Raw genomic sequence first — 24,171 nt, forward strand, 5'->3', positions numbered from 1 at the left:
TTGGATAAATGTATACAAAAATCATAGTTTTAATGTACATACAGAAGCAGAGTAGTAAATGCGAGTAGAAAAAAAAATTTATTTGGTTATTTCTTATCTCTTGGTCAGCCGCTTGTATTTATGACTAGTAGCACCCACACGACTTTGCCCATAGTAGAAAACTAAAAGGTATTTTGGTTCCCCTGTATATTTACAAATAATGCATGATGAATTTCTCGCCAATTGGCTTGCCCACGTTACGATTTCACATTATGATAACTTGGTAATTTAGTCGTCCATCTTATGATAGTTTTGCTCGGGAAAATGTTCTTAAAATTGGAATAGAAAAGGAACAAAATTGAATTTTTGAAATATCGCTTCGAGGTGCACACCCCAAAGCTACAAACTAACTTTGTGTCAAATTTTATGAAAATTAGCCAAACGGTCAATGCGCTATGCACGTCACAGATATCCAGACAGGCAGAGATCCAGATATCCAGACAGAGACTTTCAGCTTTGTTATTAGTAAAGATTAAAACAAAGATAAAGATAAAGAAAAAAAAATGAAAATGTGAAGATAAAAAAATTGGGGAAATTTTAAAGAAAATTTGGCTATTTGGGGGAAAAATATTTTTTAAGAGACAAAAATATCAGAGGAAGTAGATTCATTTTATGAAAATATTAGTGGAAAAATAATTTTTGAATTTCGGGAATTTTGATAGAAAACATCGCTTTTTGGGGAAAAGTTGGAAAGGAATTGGCGAAATCTATATTTGACCATCTGGCAACACTGATCACAGCATTGCGACGCTACCAGGTTAAGTTTGCCCCAACTATAATTGAACTTAAATTTTGATGTGATTATATTAAAATGCGATCACATGAAACTAAATTAATACCTAAAGCTTAAACGCAAACGAACATGCAAACTTTTGTCTGGGTTATGTTAACGTGGTCGCTTGGCGAGACTGGTAATCAATAATATAGTTGGTGATTCATTTTTCGATTTAATGGCACTCTTAATGTTATCTCATGACTTGTTTTATTTATAATTTTAAATTCAATGGAACTTTTTTAATGGCTGTTGTTGGTCTAATTCCATTATTTGGTGGAATTTTTAAATTTCAGTACAACTTTTGGAATGTTTCTGGCAAAAAGATACTTCGAAACCCTCCAAAACCATGTTTCCGTAACTTTACCGACAATTTATCGTGAAACACGAGCCGTATGCTTATTCTGAAATCCAAATCTTTAGTCGCTTCTTAAAGTAGATCAGGATCGTTATGTTTAAAATTTGAAGTTGCAAAACAAAAATCAAAATTCTGCTTCCATTGTGTTTCGGTATGGAAACATACGAAAAACGCACTATTATGGAAGCTAAATCTAATTCTAATCTTTTCACCCATGAAAACGGGCAAGTTGTTCCTGTCTTATCAGACGAGTCAGAGAAAGAGAGGTATAAAAACAAGTCCCATCGAAAGCAGTCAACAGAACAGCCGAGCTGCCGCCTTACTTCGAGTCACAATCGTTGGGACTCGGTGCTGGAAATAATGATTTTCGCTTCTATATTATGGATTTTTTTCGCTTCCGTTCTGCAATACGGATCGAGTTATATCACGTATATAGAGGTTAGGTTGCCATTGCCGGTAAGTGTTCAATTATTCCTTAATTTCATTTAAATAATTAAAGACAGGGGTGTCCTAAAAACTGTTAGGGGTAGGGTAGCCTAGCATTTTTATCAAGCATTTCCGTCTTAAACCTTATTTCGCATGAAATATTTTTTCCCCTTAATCGAAAAATCTTTACTAATAATAAAACTGAAAGTCTCTCTGTCTGGAGGAGGTCTGTAGGATGTCTGGATCTCAGCGACGCGCATAGCGCCTAGACCGTTCAGCCGATTTTCATGAAACTTGGCACAAAGTTAGTTTGTAGCATGGGGGTGTGCACGTCGAAGCGATTTTCCGAAAATTCGATTTTGTTCTTTTTCTGTTCCAATTTTAAGAACATTTTCCCGAGCAAAATTATCACAACGTGGAAAAGTAAATTACCAACTTATCATAACGTGGAACTGTAAGATGGGCAAGCATAACAAAGAGAAATTCATCATTCATTATTTGTAAATATACAGACGATCCAAATGTCCTTTTAATTTTCTACTACGAATAAAGCCGTGCGGGTACCACACACACACACACAGTAATAAATAAATAAATAAATAGGGTATATATCATAACATGGAACAGGCCAAATTGGTGAAAAAAATTCCCTTTGCTGAAATATCTATTGCCACTTGTTGCTATTCATGCTTTAATTTTACATTTTAATGGTTTTTCATTGTTTCATTTGTTGATTTTTATCGTCATTAAATATTTATTTGCGGAATTGTTTTACTTCTAAAATGCTTAGGTTAATTATTGTGCGGATTATTCATCACCGTACTAGAGTTTATACTATTTTGCTCAACAATTTAGCATTAAATTTTAAATTTTACTTACATTGTTTTTGGCAACGGTAGACGAACGGATAAGCACTTGGTTTGGCTGATTAGGCGAACATTTTTGAAATCAAACCAAGTGTCCACGCAGGCCCGCCATTTAGGAGGATCAGCAGGAGGCTTTGAAAAACGAATAGGTATATTTTTTTAAGTGGGCGTGGTTTTTGCTGTTTTTAGATATAATTTGCCATTGAATTCAACTCTTTGAAACCCCCTCATGCCCCACAAAAAATTGCAAAATAAGCACATCAGGGACATTAAATGAATCAATTAACCAACGTTTTGATGCACAAAAATTGCAAATTACTGCAATAATTAAGCTGCCCTAAAGTTGGTTGATTGATTCACTTAATTTTCAGGCACAAAGGTTCGTTACATTCGGGACAATGTGGGGTCGTTTCCAAAATTTTAAAAGTATTTTTTCTGAAAGAGCATGTTTAAAAACATAGGATCTGACCAGTTTTTAAATGATTTGACCAAGTTTAATATTTTTTTAAAAACTATTTAAGTCATTGCGCAGATTTAATTTCATTTTTTACGCTTCTGCTCACGACATCACAAATAATGAAATGCTATTCACTGATGCCATTAGCGAAGAGCGCAACATTTAATTCGCTTCTGAACAAGGGTGCCCATACACAAAATTGCAAGGGGGGGGGGCTCAGATATTTTAACCATGGTGTAGCAGAATATTTTCCCCATGGAAACCGATTTCAGGACAGTTTAGAGTCATTGAAAATTGACAATTTGAATAACTTATTCATTCATGGCTGGAGAAAAAAATTTTTTTTTTCAACATTTTTGCAAAGAAAAAGTACTAAAAGCAAGAAAGTTCTAGTTTCTAAGGGGGTGGGGGCTCGAGCCCCCCCCCCCATTGGCCCCCTATATGAGCGCCCTTGCTTCTGAATTATTCTAAGATGAAAACGTGGTAGACAGCAAGCGTCAGCATTCAGGCGCCAGTGGAGTTCGTGACAAAGTTCATCACTTGTGACGTCATAAAAACCACGCCTTGTTTGAAAAATCGGACATTAAAAAAAAAATATTAAAAATTAAATGCTTTGAAAATAAAATATATTCGCTCCATATTATTATTATTATTATTATTTGCTCATTCTATTAACTTCAGTGGTAGTACTTTTGACTGATGGAAACAGCCCTATTGGTAACCTTTTAACACCTCTCAATGATTATTCACCTGGAGCTTTAGAGCAATTTATTTTTTGACTGGAATCAACTACTATACATTTGAGAACATATTAAAATATTACTTCATTCCAATTTGTATTCAATGTGACATTTGCATGGATTAACATTCTTCAATTTTCTGTGTATATTGTTTTGCGCTTACCATTTTTAAGGGGGAGGAATAAAAAAATATGGTAAACTTATTGAGCGCAGTGGGAAGGCATACAATATATACCATGGAAAAAAAAAAAAAGCTGTCGTAAATAGCAACTAAATGCACAAGTAGTAATAGGGGCAGTTTTTCCGCGCAATGGAACGAGGCCAAGCGGTCAAAATTTGACTGAAATTATCCGCGAGGAACCATTGGAGAAAGAAAAGACAATGCAAGAACGAGTTAGCCGCAGATAGACCGTGACCTTTGAACGAGTATTATTCAGATATCACGCTACATAATTTGATTGACCAGTCGTGGAAAACACGTTCGTTTCATACAGAAAAAAAAGGTGATTTTCAGTTACATGATGGTTATGACTCGTGATTTTCGTCGTTGTTGAAGAATAATTTGCTGAGTGTATGTGTGCAGCGGGGGCGTCATAAGATATCGGGAAGTAAAATAGTTCTTGAAAATATTAGAGAAAAAATGAATGAAGGAACCCAACTCGAAAACGTTTTGTGCCGGCCCGGGAAGATTGTTCATGTACCGCAACAGAAGACACAACTCAAAAAAAAAAAAAAAAAAAATGAATTCTGAAATTTTGAATTCAAATTATGTTTTTCGCAATCATGAACTGCGACAGGACCCTAATCATTGGAGTTATTGTTTCTAGAAATGGCTCCTGTCCCCCCAAGCCTGCCCCTCCTCCTGGGTATGGTTACGTGTGCATAGTTGAGTGTGTGTAGACTTGTGTGTGTGCGTAGACTTGTGTGTATGCACGTAGGTGTGTGTGAGTGTATGTGTGTGAAGTCATGTGTGTGAGTGTGTGAGCGTGCGTGTGCGTAGGACATGGATGCCTCAGACCAGGAGCAGCGGATAGCTCAGGACCGGAGGGGCCGCGCCTGCAGAGGACGGCGGGCGTTGGTGCTGCAAAGGCCCCTGGTCCAAGCTGAAAAAGGAATAAACGCTAAGAACGGTCAAGTGAGGACAATAAGCAATCTTGATTGCTCAAAAAAAAAAGTATTGAAAAAATGCGTATTACTTTAACTGATTTTTTCTCAGAGGCTGCAATACGCGCAAAACATTCTTGATGCAATGTTGACTAGTTGGTTTTTGCAGTTTAAAATTAGTAGCGTTTTCTTAAGTTCAAATTTTTCTTTCAAACTATGGAATGTCACTAATGTCTATCAATAATGATGTTTCACTATTGCTCATATATAGGAAACAAACTTCCTAGCTCTCATTAAGATTAAGATAATCGGTCGCCACTCGTCTCGGGGCTACTAAGCAAAAAAAGTGGCGACAAAAAAAAAAAAAAAAAATAGTATCATTTGGCATCCAATCGCCACTTTTCCCCAACCCCACCTGTATTATAAATTAACGACAATGCCGTTAATTATGTAAATTTTTCTTTGAACTGATAGTTTTTATGTTTTAGCAATAGCAGTTAAAAGCTAATTAGTTTTTAACTTTATAGGTTACTTTTTTTGGTTACAAAAAAAGTGACAACTAGAGAAAAAAGGATTGCTGAGTTATGGGGTGCGCTGCTTCAATTTTCCTACTGTAATATAACTTGGTGTGAAGTCCGGCTTCCACTGTATACGCATGCCATATGGATCCGTTTATAGGGCAGACCACCATCAGAGGCGTAGGAACTTTGTAGAAGTAGGGGGAGCTGGGACACAGTATAAGAAGTGTCTTGAATCTAAGGGGCAGAAGCAACCAGAAAATAATTGTTTTTGGGGGGGGGGGCTTTTAAACGTTTTTCCCCATAAAAAATTGACTTCGAAGCTTCCATCTCTTATTGAATATTGTATATATACAATTGTTTATGGAGAGAATGAGGTGATTAAACTTCTGGTTTTGAAAAGGAGTCGGTTAGTACTCGAAGATGAGCACGTAGAAATAGAGGTGTTTCGGGGTCTCTCCCGGAAAATTTTCAAAATTCTTGTTCTAAAATCGAACTTATAGGTGATCTTTGATAATGTTAAGGGGAGAAAAGGTTCGAATACCCTCCCTGAAAATTTTTCGAAATTAATGTCTTAAAACGCGATTATATACCATATTTGTTGCCTTTAGTGAAAATATGACCCGAAGGATTGTCCTCGATCGATTTTTCGAACGATTTACATCTCCGTCCCAATATTTCGAATTGGAAGTCCTAAAAACGTAATTGTATTCAACCTTCAATGATGGCACGCGAAAAGGCTGTACTAGGGCTCTACTCTGGAAATTTTTTTAAAATTGAAGTCCTAATAGAGAGCGTTTTTCAATGATGTAATCAGAAAAGGTTCAGAGGTTTCTTCTTAATTTTTTCGAAATTGTAGTCGCTGAAAAACGCGACTGTGGATCATATTGTTGGCGTTAGGGGTCCAGTAATTTTTTTGAAATTGAAGTCCCAAAAACGGAATATTACATAATCTCCCATGTTGTTGAAGGGCAAGGCATTTAAGGACTCTCTTCCGGAAATTTATGCTATGCGCATAAACCAAAAACACAATTCGAAATTTGATGTTTTTTCTCCCTCAATAGCCGTAAATTGGTTTGAAATGTCTCTAAATTAGTTAATTTATACCATTCTATAGTGAAGTGCTTGATAAAATGCTTTAAAGACAAGATTCGGATCGAAAACAAGGTATAAGAAAATGTCAAATGCAAAGTTAACAAAGCGTGATCGGAGATTTACAGTTAAAAAAATTATGAAAAATACACCTTTGAGTGATGAAAAATTTTCTGCAGAATTGAATGAAACATTTTCGTTTAATTTCCCCCTAAAATTATTCGCCAAGTTCTCTGATTACCTGGATTAAATGGGATCTCTTCCTGCAGAAATTTTCTTGTTCGTGCGAAAAACAGAAAGCTTACGTTTTCCGCCGTAAAATCAATGATAAATAAGCTTAAAACATTTTGGAACAACGTCTTACTTAAAGATAAAAATTAATTCAACATTTTGGGTTAAATTGTTGCATAATTGTAAATAGAAAAAAAAGAGAAATTAAATCTAAAGAACTTAGTTGGGATCAGTTAATCAGGACGGTGAAGGTGTTCTTGTGTGAGGGTGCAGGACTTGGAAGTTTGAAAATTTTCGATGAATCATGCTGTTCAGTGAAATATTTTTAAAAACAATTTCAAATTATTAGCCCAAAATTTGGCAATCGGAAACAACTTCGTTTTTTTAAATCAAGATAACGACAAGAAGCACACGTTTGCGTTTGGTGCCTCAAATATTGTCATTAAGCTTAGAAATATCTCCTCAATCGCCAGATTTAAACTTAATAGAACATATTTGGAGATATCTGGTGGATATATTACGAAAATACACTATTGAAACGGAAAACGAATTACAAACAGTAAGACTCGAAGTGCGGCTGAACACTTACTCAGAAATTGTTCAAAAAAAAAAGAAAGAACGAAAAAAAAAAAAAAAAAAAAAAAAAAAAAAAAAAAAAAAAAAAAACAATGAAATCTATTCCCAGGCGTTTAAAAGCTGTTGCTGATACTGCATGATATTCTACTAAATAATAACTTAGTAAAAAGTTAGATTATTCACTAGTTTTTTGACATTTTTTCAAAGTGTACGAAGATTTTTGTGAGATCAAGTTTCTGGCACTTTTTGATTATTGATTTCTTAAAAATCAAGTTTTATTACGTTATGAACAATTTTCATGTAGTTTTGTTTAAAAATAAACCATAGATCTTATAATTAAATACCCGTTCCAAAATATTAATTTTAACGAATCGATAATGGCGTATTTCATCAAAAATCGTGAGTGTACGAATACTTTTGGGAGCCACTGTAAGTATTTGGAAAGTTGAAATTATTTGAACAAGTTCAACATTATTTGAACAAGTTCAACATTATTTGAACAAGTACAAACAACCTTAATAACCTTTTTTCAGTCATGTCTTGAGCACCTTCCATGTTATTCATATTTAAATGCCAAACTGGCTCATTATCTCTTTTTGTGATCATTGGACTAATGTCGAATCCGGGGGGGGGGGGTCGGCTATGAGGCTGCAGCCACCCCCATACCAGAAATAAATTCTTTCACACTCTGTCTATGCATCTTAATGTTAAATATATATATATATATAATTTCCTACATCCATTCTATCTTTATCAATTAATTTGTTTTCGCTCTTCTTAAGGTTGATACACAAATTTGCGATAATAACAGGAGTGTTAGTTTTCCGAAATTTCCCTTCAAATTTCTGAACTTTTTCCCTACCTGTTCCAAATATTTATACATTTACTCACTGAAAGAAGGAAAGGAGAAAAAAGTGTAGATATAATAGCTACTTGTTTTTCTTTCTTTCTCTCTTTAATTTTCGTGTTTAATATCAATTCTTAAAATTTTGTCTTCTTTCTGACTGTTTTTCACTATTTGTTTAACATCTTTCAGCTTTTTTTTTCTTCTGTTTCATTTACATCACCTTGTCAGCGTAATTGTTTTGCATCCTTAACAAGAATTGAAAAATTTGCCTTCAAATTGCATAACAAATGTGTCTAAACGAATGAAAAAACTTTGAATATACATTTAAAATTTAGAGTTTTAACACTGAATACCAAATTTTAGATAATTTCAAATGTAACTCAGAAAGATTCATTAGTCATTAACACCCCTAGATAGCAGATAATGATACAGAACACTTTCGTTTACATCGATAAACTTTGGTAATGACGAGGAGACCTCAGCAAGAATTTTAACTACCTCAGTCGCTCCCAGAACAAAATTCTGGATTCGCCACCGCATTGGACAAAAAAACCGCATGCAAAACTAATGAGAATATGAACTGAACTGCAATGCCGCTCTCGAAAGCCGAAACACGAGCTCAAGGTGGGGAGCAAATCCATATTGGTACTGGTACTGATTTTCGCAGGCCGCGGGGTTGAGCCCACTTTTCCGCATTTGTGGAATCAAGAGATGTTTTAAAAGTAAAAAATGGGTGAAGGTGAATTCAAGTGCACTGACCACTCCGTCTGCCCCCTACTTTTGTTGCTTATTGGGTGGAAATTCCGAAATTCCTAGAAAAGGCAGATCACATTTTGAAATCAGGTTTGAGGAAATCAATGTACGGCAATAAGCTGCAGTGCTAGAATTTTCCGGGGGAGCTGAGCCGGTTTGATATATTCCAGGGGGAGCTCAAGCTCCCCCAGCTCCCCCGGTTCCGACGCCTATGACCACCATTCATTCATTCACAGCATAACAACACATTCACACAAAGAAAGTAAAAGAATAGGAGAGAGTGAGAGTACATCCATGCCCGAACAGGCATTCGAACCCAAGACCTCAATATCCGCAGTCAGACTTCGCTGACCACTAGACAAACGGGAGGTCACGCACTGGTTAGGTGTCAGTAAAATAAACACTTAGTACTGTTAATGACAGCAACTATGGGGTCGTTTCCAAAACTTTAAAAGTATTTTTTTCTGAAAGAGCATACTTAAAAACATAGGATCTGACCATTTTTTGATAAATTTGTTTACGTTTAATATTAAAAAAAAAAAAAAAAAAGAAATACTTAAATCGGAGCGCTTTCATTGTTTACGGCTTCTGCGGATGACATCACAAATGATGAAATGCCATTCAGCGTTGCCATTCACAGTGCAAAATATTTAATTCGCATCTTCACTCACGTGTATTGGCAACGATATGGTTGATAGCAAGCGTAGAGCGCAATATTTAATTCGCTGCTTGATTATCATAACGTGGAAACGAAGTAGAAAGATGCGGCAAAGTGCATCATTTGTGACGTCATAAGGACCACGCCTTGTTCGGACATTTTAAAAAATTAATTAAAAAAAAACTGCTGGGAAAATTAAAGTATTTTCTGGGTCCATGTTTTTTTTTTACTCATTCTATCCATTTCAATGACTAAAAGTAGCACTTTTGACTGAAGGAAACCACCCCATTCCTGTTATATATTTTTTTCCTTTTCTTGGGTTTCAATTGTTGTCTAAAATATTTAAATGTAACTTCAAATTTATAATTACTTTTGTTCGCGAGATTCATCTTGGCACAAAGTACGGCCCTCGGGATAAAAAAAAAATTAGACATTACTGAAAAAACATTATACTGAAATTAAAAATCCTTGGATAATGATATGCTAGTAAGCGACAAACTTCCAAGCTGGTGAAAAGATAAGGAACGAATGAATTTCCTTCACCTCCATTAAAAACCCGTTTCAAAAGTTTGAGGAAGTCCAGTGTGCAATCAATTACGAATGTTTAAAGTTTGTCAGTCCTTGGAAAGTAATTCAATAAAATTGAAACAAATAAAAGTTTCCAAAAGGGTGGGTAACTGAACCTGCTACCTCAAAACCGGTAGCAGTTTCGACTGTCGAATGCAAAGTTGCTGAGCGAGAAAAGCTACCAAGTCACCGAGTGTTTGTATTTATTTATTTCTCTCTCACTCTCGTTTGCCTTCTCTCCCTCAAGCAAAACTGAATTAGTACTTGCATTTATGTTATTAATGTATGACAGTTTGAGATAATAATACATTGGCTATGACAAAAAGAATCAATCAATGCATCTAAATGGAACACTTTTGCAATACGTAATTAGGATTGGGAAAGAATTGAAACTCTGGTGCAGTGATAGGAAGCTGTTTAATGTGCTATAAAATTAAACATCGTAAATTTTACATTTTGTATGAGGGATTTAACTATACGTTATGCCCATGGCACAGAATTTAATCAGTTATGCCAATCGTTATTTGTCATCATCATCATTGTTATTATTACTAATGTTTCAAAAGTCTCCAGTAGTATATTTTAAAATGGAAGTCTTAAACATGCAGTTTCAAGTTATTTTTCGGGACATAGGGACGAACGTGGGATCGTGGGGCCTAGTTAACGGTCGAAATGTGAGTGGCTTTTCTGTCCAAAGTACTCATTTGGGAAAGAGCAGCTGTCAAGATCACATAGTCAGGGTACATATACAGTCAAATCTCGATAACTCGAAGCTTATAACTCGAACATTCCTTTATCTGGCAGTTTTCATCGAATTCCAAACTCTTGAAACTCGAACTACCAAAACTCGACCGTGTTCTGTGTTCGAATGCGCACGTTCTCAAGGGCACACCGGCCCGAGGGCTAGTCCGTCTCTGCACGACCCTGCCTAATACTGCCATGCTCAGCACAAAAGCACCTGTACTTTTTATCAAAATTGAGTTACAGTCACCACGTGATTCTGTGTCACATATTTTAGCAAATACAATGCTTTATTGTCATTTGTGAATGGGAAATACACTATATGACCAAAAGTATTGGGACACTTTCAAAATTTCACATTTTTACGGATTTTTCGAGAAATAAAAGACCAACTGCTCTGTAATTTTTTTCACATAAAAAGTATTCTCTAGCTGTCATTTTCCAATAACAGTAAAGTCTGCTATTCGTTTAGGGAACCAGCAACATATCGAGAAAACGAAAAAAGTTTTTTGATCATTTTTCATTGTAAATAGCTGGGAATAAGGTATAAATTTCAGAAATAAGTTAAAAATCTATCAAAAATTTATTTTTATATTTTCGTGAAAGTATCTCTTATACCCACGAAGATACAAGCATTTCTTTCAAAAATGCAAATTTTTTTGAAGGTTTTCGGCTCATATCACGCAGAGGTTTTCGTCAAACGTTACTAAACTTTCAGAATATTTGACAGCATATTAGAGAAACAAAATAATAAAATTTGAAGTTAAAATATTGAAAATTTGATGAAATATGAACGTTTAAAGCAATTAATTTTTCACTGCGGATGCGCGAAAGATAACAATTTATAACCTTCATAATCGGAAGCCCAGATATATTCTACATCTCATAAAAAATTCCATATTGATATCTTTAAAATCTAAAAAGTTATCATTGATCTAATGAGCCGAATTTAAATAATTCTTGGCTAGACGATGAATCGTGGGGGATCATTCGCAAATAATCCGTTTTTATCATCAATCACTCTGCAACGATAGCAGGAAAGTGGTGCCAGTTTGCGAACGATCCCTTACTATTCGTCGCCTGTCCAAGAATGATAGAAATTTGGCTCATTAGATCGCAGATAACTTTTTTAAATTTAAAAATATTGAGGTGGAATTTTTTATGTAAGTTGTACGATATATCTGAGCTTTGGATAAAAACGTTACAAATTGCTATCTTTCGCGCATGCGCAGTAAAAAATTAATTGCTTAAAATGTTCATATTTCGTTAAATTTTCAATATTTTAACTTCAAATAGTATTATTATTTTTCTCTAAAATGCTGTCAAATATTCTGAAAGTTTAGTAACGTTTGACGGAAAACTCTGCGTGGTATAAACCGAAAACCTTCAAAAAAAAAATGCATTTTTGAAAGAAATGCTTATATCTATCTCCGTAGGCATAAGAAATACTTTCACGAAAGTATAAAAATAAGTTTTTGATAGACTTTTATTTTATTTCTGAAACTTATAGCTTATTCCCAGCTATTTACAACGAAAAATGGTCAAAAACCTTTTTTTGTTTCCTCAATTCGTTGCTAGTCCCCTATATGAATGGCAGACTTAACTGTTGAATATATTGGAAAATGACAGATAGAGTATACTTATGTGAAAAAAATTGCAGAGCAATTGGTTATTTGTTTCTCGAGAAATCCGTAAAAATGTGAAATTTGAAAGTATCCCAATACTTTTGGTCATAGTGTTATGTTTAAAACATTCTGTAAAAGTTACATCCGTATCAAATACATGGAGGCACGCAACTTTAAACGGCAATTTCTTATTTAGAACTCTGAGGCAGATACGACTTTTGCGCATAGCACGGCACACTATACAGGGTGTATCAGTATAGCGTTTACAGACTTTCAGGGCAGATAGAGTACACCTCTAGACGATGAGAAATTACATAGCAATGCATGGTCGGAAACGCGTTCCTAGCGCGGTAGTGACGACACAAATCACCAAAAAGACAAGACAAGAATAAGAGAAGAAAACATGTTTATTATCCTTAGTACAGCAAAAAACTTAAAAAAAAAAAAAAAAGAACATTAAGGAGCCAACGCTCGTCATCAAAGTATGTGTTCGAAATTACGACCACTCCGGGCCATGATGCGTGCTTCACATCTCCGGCGCATTGAATATCGAACGTTAACGTAAATACCGCGCGTGTTCCGGACTTTTCGGTGTAACAAAAACCGTGTGTGCGCATGCACCGTCATCTGATGCTTCGGTTTACGTAACAACATCTATCGTGTACACCAGACAAAACCAGTATTTTTTCTGTATAAAAAAGAATAAACATGTTTTCTTTTCTTATTCGTGTCCTGTCTTTCTTGTGCTTTGTGTCGTCACTATCGCGTCAGGAATGCGTTTCCAACCATGCATTGCAATGTGATATCCCATCGTCTAGGTGTACTCTATTTGCCCTGAAAGTCTGTAAACGCTGTACTGATACACCCTGTATATATGTACTATATCTCTGCGTGTGTGTGCACGTTTGTTTTTCAAATTAAGTATACAAATTCTCTTGGCTTTTGTTTGAAACAGGGTGAGAGATCTCCACCTGGTTCGCCATGGCCCATGCCCAAACTGTGGTCACGATCTGACAAGCTGCTTTCGATAGACCCCATGCAGTTTTATCTGTCTTCGAATGCCGCGGACTGTGATGTCATCGACATGGCACTGAAACGATACAAAAAGATCGTACTGGACGGCGGCAAAGTGCACCCCTCGCTGCCTCGTTTGGAAGGACTGCAGGTCAAAGTGGAAGACGGATACCTATGTGGTTACCCGAAGCATGGAGAAGACGAGTCCTGTAAGTCGAGTTGTGATTTTTAACCTTTTTATTATTTAGATAGAGAAACATAGAAAAAATTATCTGTTAAAGAGTAATAATTTTTTAAAACTCTATTACTGCAATGGTGAATAAAAAAGCTGCATCATTTACAAAAATTGATATTTTAAAGAATTGCTCTAGAAATTAGAGAACAATTTTTCTTTAACTTTTGTTGCATGAAAGGTACGCTTCAGGTGACATTTTTCAACAAACATTGATTCCCCATGCATATAGGAACAAGCAACAACTTGAGGAAACCAAAAACGTAACCAGCCTTCATCGTGAAATTCTGACAATAAGCTGTAAGTTTCAGAAATTTGCTTATTTACTGTGTGCAAAATATTTTATAGATTTTCGTGAACGTATTACTTACATTCCCGAAGATATAAGCATTTCCCACAAAAATATCCATTTTCCGCATGTTTTTGGCTCATAACATGCAGAGTTGGCTGTCGAGCCATACCAAACTTTCAGAAATCTTGGCAACATACAAGAGAATCATTGGATTAAAATTTGAAAAATATTGAAAATTTGCTGAAATATGAACATTTACGACAATTAATTTCTAATTGCGCACACATGTAATAGCTTTCAAAATTTCGTTACCAAATACATAGATTAGGCAACCTATAGAACAATTACAATTGAATGTCATAAAAACTTAAAGATATATCGACTACTAAGATATACCGGGAAATCGTTAAATCGGGTATCGTTAAATCGAAGTTATATGTTTTTATCAGGCATGTGGAGTCGGAGTCTGTCATTTTCCCTCCGACTCCGCAGCCCTGGTTTTTATCTCGAATCACACTGAACGGTTGCAGGCTAGTGATGAAAATTTGTATATTTGTTCGTCGCTGTATAAACATTTAATTAATGTTACTATCCATATTTTTTTTGTCTGTCTTGATCACTTTATTTAATAGAGAGATACAACAAGAGTAGAAGTGTGTAGAAGGGCTTGTTGGCAAATGTCACTCACGATGTATAGGAAGTTAGATGAACTGTACAATAGATGAAACTGTGCAATTTCCTCTTAAAAGCAGGGATATCAAATGTAAATATGCTTCGGCTGCTAGATTTTAAAACAAAAGAATGCTAGAAAATGCTAGATAATATTTTATACACGATAAAAACTGCCAAGTTCTGGAGTTGTAAAGCATTTAGAATGCTTTTGCAACAACTAAAAGTTCTGATACTCTAATGTTCTAAAGATTTCTCTTAAGTGTTTCCGTTAGGTAGAAAATTTTTGCTGCATTTCTTGTGCCCCGTGAAAAATCTCTAGTTCATAGCGCAGACCGATATCGCCCAGTTTAGATGTAATATTAGCATGGTCTCAACACTTATTAGAAAAAATTGTTACCAGATCATGTTGCCAGCTCTCTTCCAGCTTTGTCAAACTTAGAAATACAATAGATTTATAACATGTTTTAATCTCGACCCGGCCCCTAAATAGCTGGGGCCTAGGTCCGTTATTTAAGGGAATGAAGGGGTTAATTGCTCCCCAGTAAGCTTCGATGCACCTTACCCCCCCCCCCCGCAATATTTATAAGTGCGCCTCCTGTAAGACTTTTTTTTTTAATTTTAGCACAGTGTTTTTTTTTTTTTTTTCAGAGCGTGCTTCTTCGTACCTCTTGTGCCCTCCCAGGGGGTGGCGGGGGTGCTATGTACGCCACTAGTTTACACAATAATTCTGAACGAAGAAGGGTGGTTAGCTGTTAAAACAGATTTTTCACGTCACAAAATTAATTGCTATGGAAGTACATTGTAATGCAGTTGGAACAAATTTTATTGAACCAATTCTGATGTTTGTTATAACTTTTTTAAAACTGCAATTAAATGCTGAAACATGATATTTTAAAGCTTAGTTTTTCAGTCATTTTCGGATCCCTGTAAATTTGGAGGTGGAGCTCAAGCTTCCCGAATCTTTTGGATGATCAGAGCCTGTTCAATAGACGATTTGATTCTTAATCATCAGACACCTGAGCCGCCGATTGGAGCTTCCTTTATAGTTGAAGTAGGCTTTGATCGACTGTTTGGCTGTTTGACCGGGGGTTGAATCGCCTAGCGGATGCGACCAATTTATGTGTCAAACTTAATCAAAATGGATTTCATTGAAAATTAATTTCATTGAAATTTATTACTGTGCTATCTTTACGAAGCATTTTAATGGTTTATAATCAATTTAAAAAAAATGTCCATGTTTTATATTTGATGCATCGTTTTTCAAATTCTCTCCTCAATTCAACTCAACCTCAGTAAAGTAGAGATTTCTATAGTGTTTTTTTTCCCCGTACAGCTGTAATTTTTTTGCTATAAAGCAGTTAATCATTAATTGTTCCTAACGATGCTCACTCAGGAATAAATTGTTTCTTTCTAAACGTTATAAGGCTGAAAAGTTGTGAATCATTGCCTCCTTTTTTTCAGACTTTCTGGATGTTCCTGCTTCTGGGACAGCTCACTTACATTCGAAAACCGTTTGGGGAGCTCTTAAAGGTATAATTTTAACTAATATAATCAGTCTCTGATTTCAAAAAAAAAAAAACCCTTGGACAAGTTTATTTTGGTTTTGGTTGAAAAGGAAAAATTCCTTTTATTTGCACAATAGCAACAATCTTTATCGGCAACTACTCATTCCTATATTAACAAATGGAATTAATTAAGCCTCAACTGATCGGGGGCCTTTTTAGCAGAGCTTGATTTACTTTTATCTAAGTACTTTTGTTTATTTCAGAAAAATTACTAAAATATTCGACAAAATAAGGGTGTTATGATTTGTTTCAGAGTTGTTAAGGTTTGTTTGATAGATTACGGTTTGCAAAACGTAATGTATTATTTAAGGAGAAAATTAGATAATAATGTTTCAAGAAAAAAATTTACTTTTTGTTTTGTTAGTGGGTGAGTGCGAAAGTTCTACCCGATTTTGGATATGCATATTTGCAATGAGCAAATGTGCATTTCATGTGTCCCTTTTGTGACATTGTAATGACGCAAGTCGTTGATCATCAATCGTGTAGATGCCTCACAAAAAAGTGCATCGGTTGTCACATCAAGCTAGTTAATCATCTCAAACACACACACACACACACACACACACACACACACACACAAAAAAAAATCTCAGAAGGTGTAACATTGTAAGCGAGTAGGATCATTTAAGACATTGTTTGTTATATGAGTTTGATAAAAAGCATATGGTAGCCGGGTAGCCGCAGCATATCGCAATGTTTTGGAAATTTATAAGGAGGATACAACAGACGAAGAACATGTTGTTGATGGTTTCATAAATTTCGGGAAGTACACGGAAGCTGCCAAGATCAGGTAATGAGTGGGTAGCTATAAACGTTGGAGAAAATGACATTGATCAAGCATTAATAAGGAAAAACCGACCCCAACTGTGAAAGAATTAGTGGAGACCTTCAACGTCCATAGGACAACAATCAAGAAACGATGGTTAAGTTGGGCTTTACGGAAAGCTGGATCGTTTGGTTCGATTTAACATGATAGCTAAATCAACGGAATGACCGCATCGTCACCTGCATTCAATTGCTTTCCCGCTACAAAAGCAACCTATTCTTGACATAAATTGGGACAGGAGATGAGAAGTGGGTTATGTACCATAAGGAAAAGCGTCGTAGAACTGTGTGTCGACTTTCTGATCTGTCTGCAACGACTTCGAAAGCTGAACTTCATCTCAAGAAGGTGTAATTGAATGTGCAAGTGAGAATGGTAGAATGTGCAGTGAATAATACACTCGCAGCTCTTGCCATTCTACCGAACGATTAAAGCTGCATTCTATTGTCTATACAGTTTGCCAGGTTGCATTCGAATTTGGTAGCAAAGTGGCCAGGTCTTATCAATCGTCGCATTGGTCCTTCATCATTATAACGCCAGACCACATGCAGCTGTCATCGCTCGCCGAAAGCTACTGGGCTTTTGTTGGGAGGTTTTGTTTCATCTTCCCTATTCTCCTGACTTGGCACTAACTGACCATCACCTGGCCTGGATCTATAAATTTTGGCCCCCTTGCACTAAAATCTGTAGTGTCTCTTCCCAGTGGCAAGCAGTGTATATTTGCAACGTTACTATTTTTTTTTTAATTTCTTGGACCATTGGGCCCCTTAAGGACGTGGGCCTGACGGGGCTTGCGGATACGCAAATCCGGGCCTGACCGTCACATATTTCCCCGTTGAACAATTCCTTCAGACAGAAAATGTATGATGATATCGATGCCGTGGAAACTGATATCCGAGATTTTTTGACTCTCGGCTCTTAAATAAGTTAGCAATAGGGATTATGCACAATAAGAGTTACTGTTCATTTTGCATTTATTTGCTGTTCTTTGTGGATGATAAAAACGGGTGGAACTTTTGTATTCACCCAATATATGAGAAAACCACTATTTCAGAAGCTCTTTTTCATAAAATCTGATACTTTTAATGACTAAACCACGATATTCTTGTTGTGTTTTGTGCACCTTCAGCTACCTTTTTATAATTTCGTGACAGTATGAGCTTTATTTACTGTGATTTTTTTTCTTTTTTGTTATTCAGGTTTTAGCATGAAGCTTTTTTTTTTTTAGCATTCTTCACTTAACAACTTTTATGTTTATATTTCTTCAAAACATGTAATTATGTTCCTCCTCAGCATTGTGTGCACTCAGCAGAAAAGTCTACTTGTTAGAAATGTGGATGGCAGCAAACGCGATAGGCAACTCAAGCCTTCCACGTTCGGAGCATTGATGGCACGAGTTTTCAGTTAAAATGTATTTCTAATTGTAAACATAAAACAGTGATTCACGAAAACATTTTTTTCGCCAATGCTTAATCAACAGAAACCCACGCTTCTCTTGCTTTTAACCGGTTTTGAAGTGAATTCGTTCAAAGACGAATGCCAACAATTCTGAGGTGGACTAGACACATATTTCTAATTTTTAACTCGTGATTTTTATAAATAGGATTAGAGACTTTCAGCCAGCTTGTGTTCCAGGATACGAATCACACTGTAAGTGAAAATGTATTAATTTGTAGCAATAAAAGTTTAATTGTATAAGACTTTTTTTTTTTTTTTTTTGTCATTTAAATAAATTTGATCTTTTCCAATAGATCTACATAAACTCAACTAAAGTAGAAGATGAACCACGATATAAATACAGGGGAATGCTTATCGATACAGCTCGTCATTATCAACCCATGAAAACATTGAAGAAAAACTTGGTAAGTCTTGATAAACATGTCTGAATTTTTCAATCTTTGAAATGTTTCGCATACGTTATATGTACATTGTTAATAAGTTTATGATTAACGGAAAATTTCAGTCAGCCCACATTTAAATTGGTCAAGCTTTGAACTTATTGTTTGTGAAATGAAGTTTGAAACATGGTGATATATAATGCGTTACATCGAAATCTGTTATTTCCAATGTCTGCGAGACAAAGAAATTTCGAAATGCTCTATGGATTAGGAATGTAAAAGATAAAAATATTATATGTCCTGTTAAACGTCCTTCAATTTAAGAAGTAATTGTTAATTTAACTATTATATAACTTTAATTTATTTTGGATACTTGCCATTATTTTTTCTTTGATTATCTGCATGAACACTAACTTTTAGAATAAAGCTTTAGAATTGCCATATAGCACTAGAAATTTAGTGAATTCATTCCAAGACTAGTGCCGTAGTTAGAAAAATATACTTGGGTAACAAGTCTTTTTACTGGGTTGTATTATGGTGACGAAATTTGTTTAGGCTATAAAATGTTAGTTTGGATTACTTAGCCAGTTTGAATTTAAAAAGACATTTTTTCAAATAGTTATTTTAAGAAGGTTGAAACAAACATCCTTTAAACTTGCACTGTTTTTGCAATAATAAATCAAATACAGAGCGCGCAGGTTAATTGAATTAGTGGTTAATTGAATCAACCGCTTTAATGAATCAAATTGTCAAAAACAGAACAAAATCCAGCTTTATTAAATTAACCGCTTTATTGAATTAGAAACTTTATTAAATCAGTCGCTTTATGGAAACAAAACTGTTTGGAACAAACGCGGTTCATATATTCGCGGCGGCCACTGTATTAAACATTTTATGGAAACTGCGTTCCCACACGTATTACTTAATGTTTCATTTTTTACAACTTTTATTAAATTAACCATTTCATTTCTAACAATCTGATTTTTTATACAAAATAAACTGCTTTAGTTTCGTAAATAGCTTTGTACTTATGGTTTCATCATTTGTTTTATTTTCAGGATGCCATGGCTTACAATAAGTTTAATGCTTTCCACTGGCATTTGATAGATGACCAGTCTTTCCCACTGGAAAGCAAAATATTCCCCAATCTTACGAAATTGGTAAGTAAGATCTAGTGTAAGTAAAATAAACAAGTTGTCTTGATACATAGAACCTGGTTGATAAAAATGTGTACATAGGCGTACGATACGATTGTATACACAAGCAGAACGAAAAAATTATCTTTAAAAAAATCGAAATAGGGTAACACCTCCAGTAATTGGCAGGTCACCAGTGTTTGGCACATCCAACAAAAATGTCCTAAAATAAGATTTATACCCAATCTTTTAAAAGTAGAAGGCTATACGTCAACTGAATGTACATTTACATTAAAGATTATAGCTTCAATTAATGTTACTAAATGGTAGCAATATATAGGAAAGAGAAACAAATGTGACTCGCGTCAAATCAGCCATTTTTGTTGCAAAAGCTTCTTCTGTGGCTTAAGGGAAGCATGCGCATCAACCCATTAAAAGCTGACTTAAAATAGATTTTAAATTTTGGTTGTCAAAAGTTTTGTTTAGTTGAAAGGTGTTACTTTGCGTGGGTAGAAGTATATTTTTGTTCCTTTTTGGATTTTTGAAGTAATGATGGATGCCATTTACTGGAACTTCAGTTTTGCTAATCTGCATTATTGGCACATCAGCCTATATCCACTAATGTGTTGTGCAATATGTCACTAGTTTGATTTCTGATACTTTTGCAGCAACAATATTATATGGGTTCCACTATTAATTTGAATCCTACATATTATATTTCTAAATTTTTAAGAGAAACTATAAAGAACAAATATGTTCGACCATCAGTCAGATATTGCGACTGTAGAGAAACGTTTTATTTTTTATGGTCTTTTAGAATCATCAGGTTAATGTTCCTTTTTCTGTGGAAACAGCTATAATTCGTAAAATCAAAACTGCATACCGACTAATGAAACAGCAATGATCTCGATATTTTTTCCCATTTTCATTTTAACACGGATAACACTCCAAATTTACTTTTATTTCTCTAAAATACTTCTTCAACATCAAGATGTGTGATTTAACATTACTTTGTGTAAAATTTCCTACTTTAAATTAACATTAATTATGCTTCTTATGATGATGAAATTTGTATGTTATCTAAAAGTGAAAAATAAAGTGATTTTCCAGTTCTATTAACATGGGCCAATTACTGGATCACAAGGTGTCATACACTGGGGTATCAGGTGCCAATTACTGGTGATTATGGTAACTTTTCATGGACATATTTTTATAAAAATATCAATTCAAATATTTTAGCTTTCAGTGAACTAAGTAGATGCACAGATGTGCATTCTTTGATACAAAAATATTTTCAAGTGAATATTTTTTTCTAAGTAATGAAAACTAAGGTAAGTTTGTTTAAGGACAAACTCTTAAAGTGCCAATTTCTGGGGTCGTTACCCTAGTTTGCTGAAAAGTTGTCTGTTACCGTCGAATTTTGAAAAGTGTCTGACGATTCGCCAAATCTACGAATAGCTGTCTGAGGTGAAAGCTGTATTTGGTTAAACTAAAGGTAGTACATAATATCATAAATATGTAACGAACTGCGACTTATTCCTCTAGAAAAACCATAAAGGATAGAAGGACCACAAGGTTCATACAACACTATCTATTTATAACTAAACCAAACTAAATAAATAATATCAATTTAAGACAAATTAGAAGTGAAGAATGAGAACTTGAACGATTATCGGGTGACGCGCAACTCCGAAGCAAATGTATCCGCGCACGGCGTACGTCTACATTATCTAGCTCCGCAGACAACTGCAAAGAACTTTCTTTAGAAGAAACACAAAGAATTCTTTATTGATTTCATACTTTTAGCTGGTAAAGGGCATAATTTGAAATCTGAAATTAAAATAAAAATTGTTTTAGACAAACTATTAATCCTCATCACTTAGCACAGGAGAAACCCCCCCAGCTCATTCCCTACTGATTATCCCCCAACGTAGAAAAAAGGGGTGGGATCACCATGTTTAACATGTAAGTTTGTGTGGGCATCATAGTAAAATTGATAACCGATTTTTCTCTTGCTTGAAGGAACTTGATCGAGAGTATTTTTAGCCTTCACCTTAGCTATGATTAATTTGAGTCGGGAGTTTTACAAATTAAAAAATTTGAATTAGTTCAAATTAATTATTTGAACTAATTCAAATAATTAATTTGAACTAATTCATTAATTACCTAATAAATTCATAAATTAACTAAATAATTCATAAATTAACTAATATTAGTTAATTTAATATTAGTTCTTGTCTTGCCAACGGGTTTAGAAGACTACTTTGTTCCCCTTTGACCGTTTAACTCTCTAAATAGCAAATCAAAGTTGGAAACTCTATGAGGGAGGTATAAAAACTATACGGAAACGCAAAGAAGGATTTTAAGAAAATGTGTCTCTCTCTCAAAGATGGTTTAGCGTCTCAATTGGGTGAAATCTCGAACTCTATTGAGATGACGGTTGCAACGGGAAAAACTCAAACATTTCTGAATTTTCTCGGATAACGTAATGGAAATGAGTAGACAACTTTATCTCAATCATTCAATTTTGTGAAAAAAATTTAAAAAAAAAATGAAAGAAAGAAAAGAAGTAATGCATTTTTTCGCTTTGTCTTACGTGTATTGACATAAAGATCACGCGGGCAAACAATCCCATCCATAAATATACCTACTTAGGAGCATGAGTTCGAAATATTGCTAATCTCCACCACATAACAGTAATTAATTAGCTCCGTAAGAGTCATTTTAGGACTGTCATTTTCTAACTGTCTGGTATTATACTATTTTAATCATTAGTTGTTTTTAGGGTGCCTACAGTCCTCGTCATGTGTACACCCATGACAATATCCGGGACATTATCCAGTATGCTAGGCTCCGAGGCATCAGAGTCATTCCCGAACTGGACACTCCCGGGCATACGCAGGCTCTCGGAAAAGCTTTTCCCTGTAAGTGACCAAACTATTTCTGTAGGTTATTTCAAAAATTTATTTATGTCGTCCTCATTCGAGCTGAACGGATGGTCAACAGCAGTTCTGACTCTTCTAAATTTGGGAGTGAAGGTAGCAAATCATATATGCAGCAAACAACAGTTGCTTTTTTTTTTTTTTTTGCTGAGTTTGGGGTTGCTTTTTTCTCTTTCTCAAAGATAAGGATTTTAAAAAAATTCAAATATGGCGGGAAATTGTCTTTAAGTGGGACAGGTGCTCTCTAGTCTATGCTTTCCCCCTATATATTTGCATTTAAATTTATGTCTGATCCATCCAGTTTAACAATTGATTCATTTTACTCCTGTGTCATAAACTTGCCTAAATCCTATTGCTTGTAATAATTATTTTTCTTACGTATATGTTAAACTCTTTTCCTGAATTTCCCTTCGCAAAATTGTTGTAATTCGATGCTTCATCATAGCAGACAAAGGAAGAAAGCATCGTTTAAGCCCAAGATAGCGGACGTGTCACTACTTATTCTACGATTCAGGACTTTAGGGATAAAGTTTTCAGCCTTCTGTATTTCTTTATGTCATCATTTCTCACAACGTCAATCTCTTAAAACGTCACACATAGCTTTTTCCTTAAAAACCTCTTCTACTGGTTTCTTACAGTAATAGATCTGATCATGATTGTTAATATCAGTACTGCAGCGACATGAGATCTTCATAAGTGCTCGAGTATAAGTGCTCGAGTAGTCATTTATCTCCGTGAGATATCCCTCTACATAAATGGTCAGTCATGAAAAAGATTCATTCTACTTCAACGCACAGTATTTCCAAAGAGCAATTCATACATATGTGAGATTCTGAAGTTTATATTAATCTTGTCTTCATTTTTGGAGGAGTTTACAGCTTTTAAAGGCCTTGTCCCTCTTTTCTTTCTTTTCGCAGGGTTGCTCACCCCTTGCTTTGGAGAGGGACCAGACAAGCCGTATACTCCAAATTATCCAGAACATGCTGCAGCAGAATTCCTGAACCCCATGATCAACGACACATACCGCATCTTCAAGATACTCGTCGAGGAGGTGAAACAGGTGTTCCGAGACGAGTACATTCATTTGGGCATGGACGAAGTGTACTACGCTTGTTGGTGAGTTAACTTCTGGGAAAACAAACGAGGAAGAATTAATCGTAAAAAAAATCCGTGACATTTACAAAGAAAAAAATAATTTTATACTGTTATGGGCACTGGGGTACTAGTATGTTACTCACTTTACTTTATTAATAACTTTTCGGACGTGCACTTTTTAGAAAAGCACAA

General features: G+C 35.1%; 1 protein-coding gene across 1 annotated transcript in view; it reads left to right on the plus strand.

Annotated features, from left to right (window-relative positions):
* The first annotated feature begins 1,481 nt into the window (after window positions 1-1,481).
* The window catches only part of LOC129224592 (beta-hexosaminidase subunit beta-like), a 41,678-nt gene continuing 18,988 nt past the window's right edge, over window positions 1,482-24,171 (plus strand). The window contains exons 1-8 of the mRNA XM_054859080.1: window positions 1,482-1,625; window positions 13,326-13,593; window positions 16,042-16,110; window positions 18,572-18,618; window positions 18,720-18,830; window positions 19,865-19,966; window positions 22,728-22,866; window positions 23,802-24,000. Coding sequence (XP_054715055.1) covers window positions 1,530-1,625; window positions 13,326-13,593; window positions 16,042-16,110; window positions 18,572-18,618; window positions 18,720-18,830; window positions 19,865-19,966; window positions 22,728-22,866; window positions 23,802-24,000 — 1,031 coding nt within the window. The 5' untranslated portion in view covers window positions 1,482-1,529. The remainder of the gene's footprint in view (window positions 1,626-13,325; window positions 13,594-16,041; window positions 16,111-18,571; window positions 18,619-18,719; window positions 18,831-19,864; window positions 19,967-22,727; window positions 22,867-23,801; window positions 24,001-24,171) is intronic.

This window comes from Uloborus diversus, chromosome 1, assembly GCF_026930045.1.
Source record: "Uloborus diversus isolate 005 chromosome 1, Udiv.v.3.1, whole genome shotgun sequence".
Classification (NCBI taxonomy): domain Eukaryota; kingdom Metazoa; phylum Arthropoda; class Arachnida; order Araneae; family Uloboridae; genus Uloborus; species Uloborus diversus.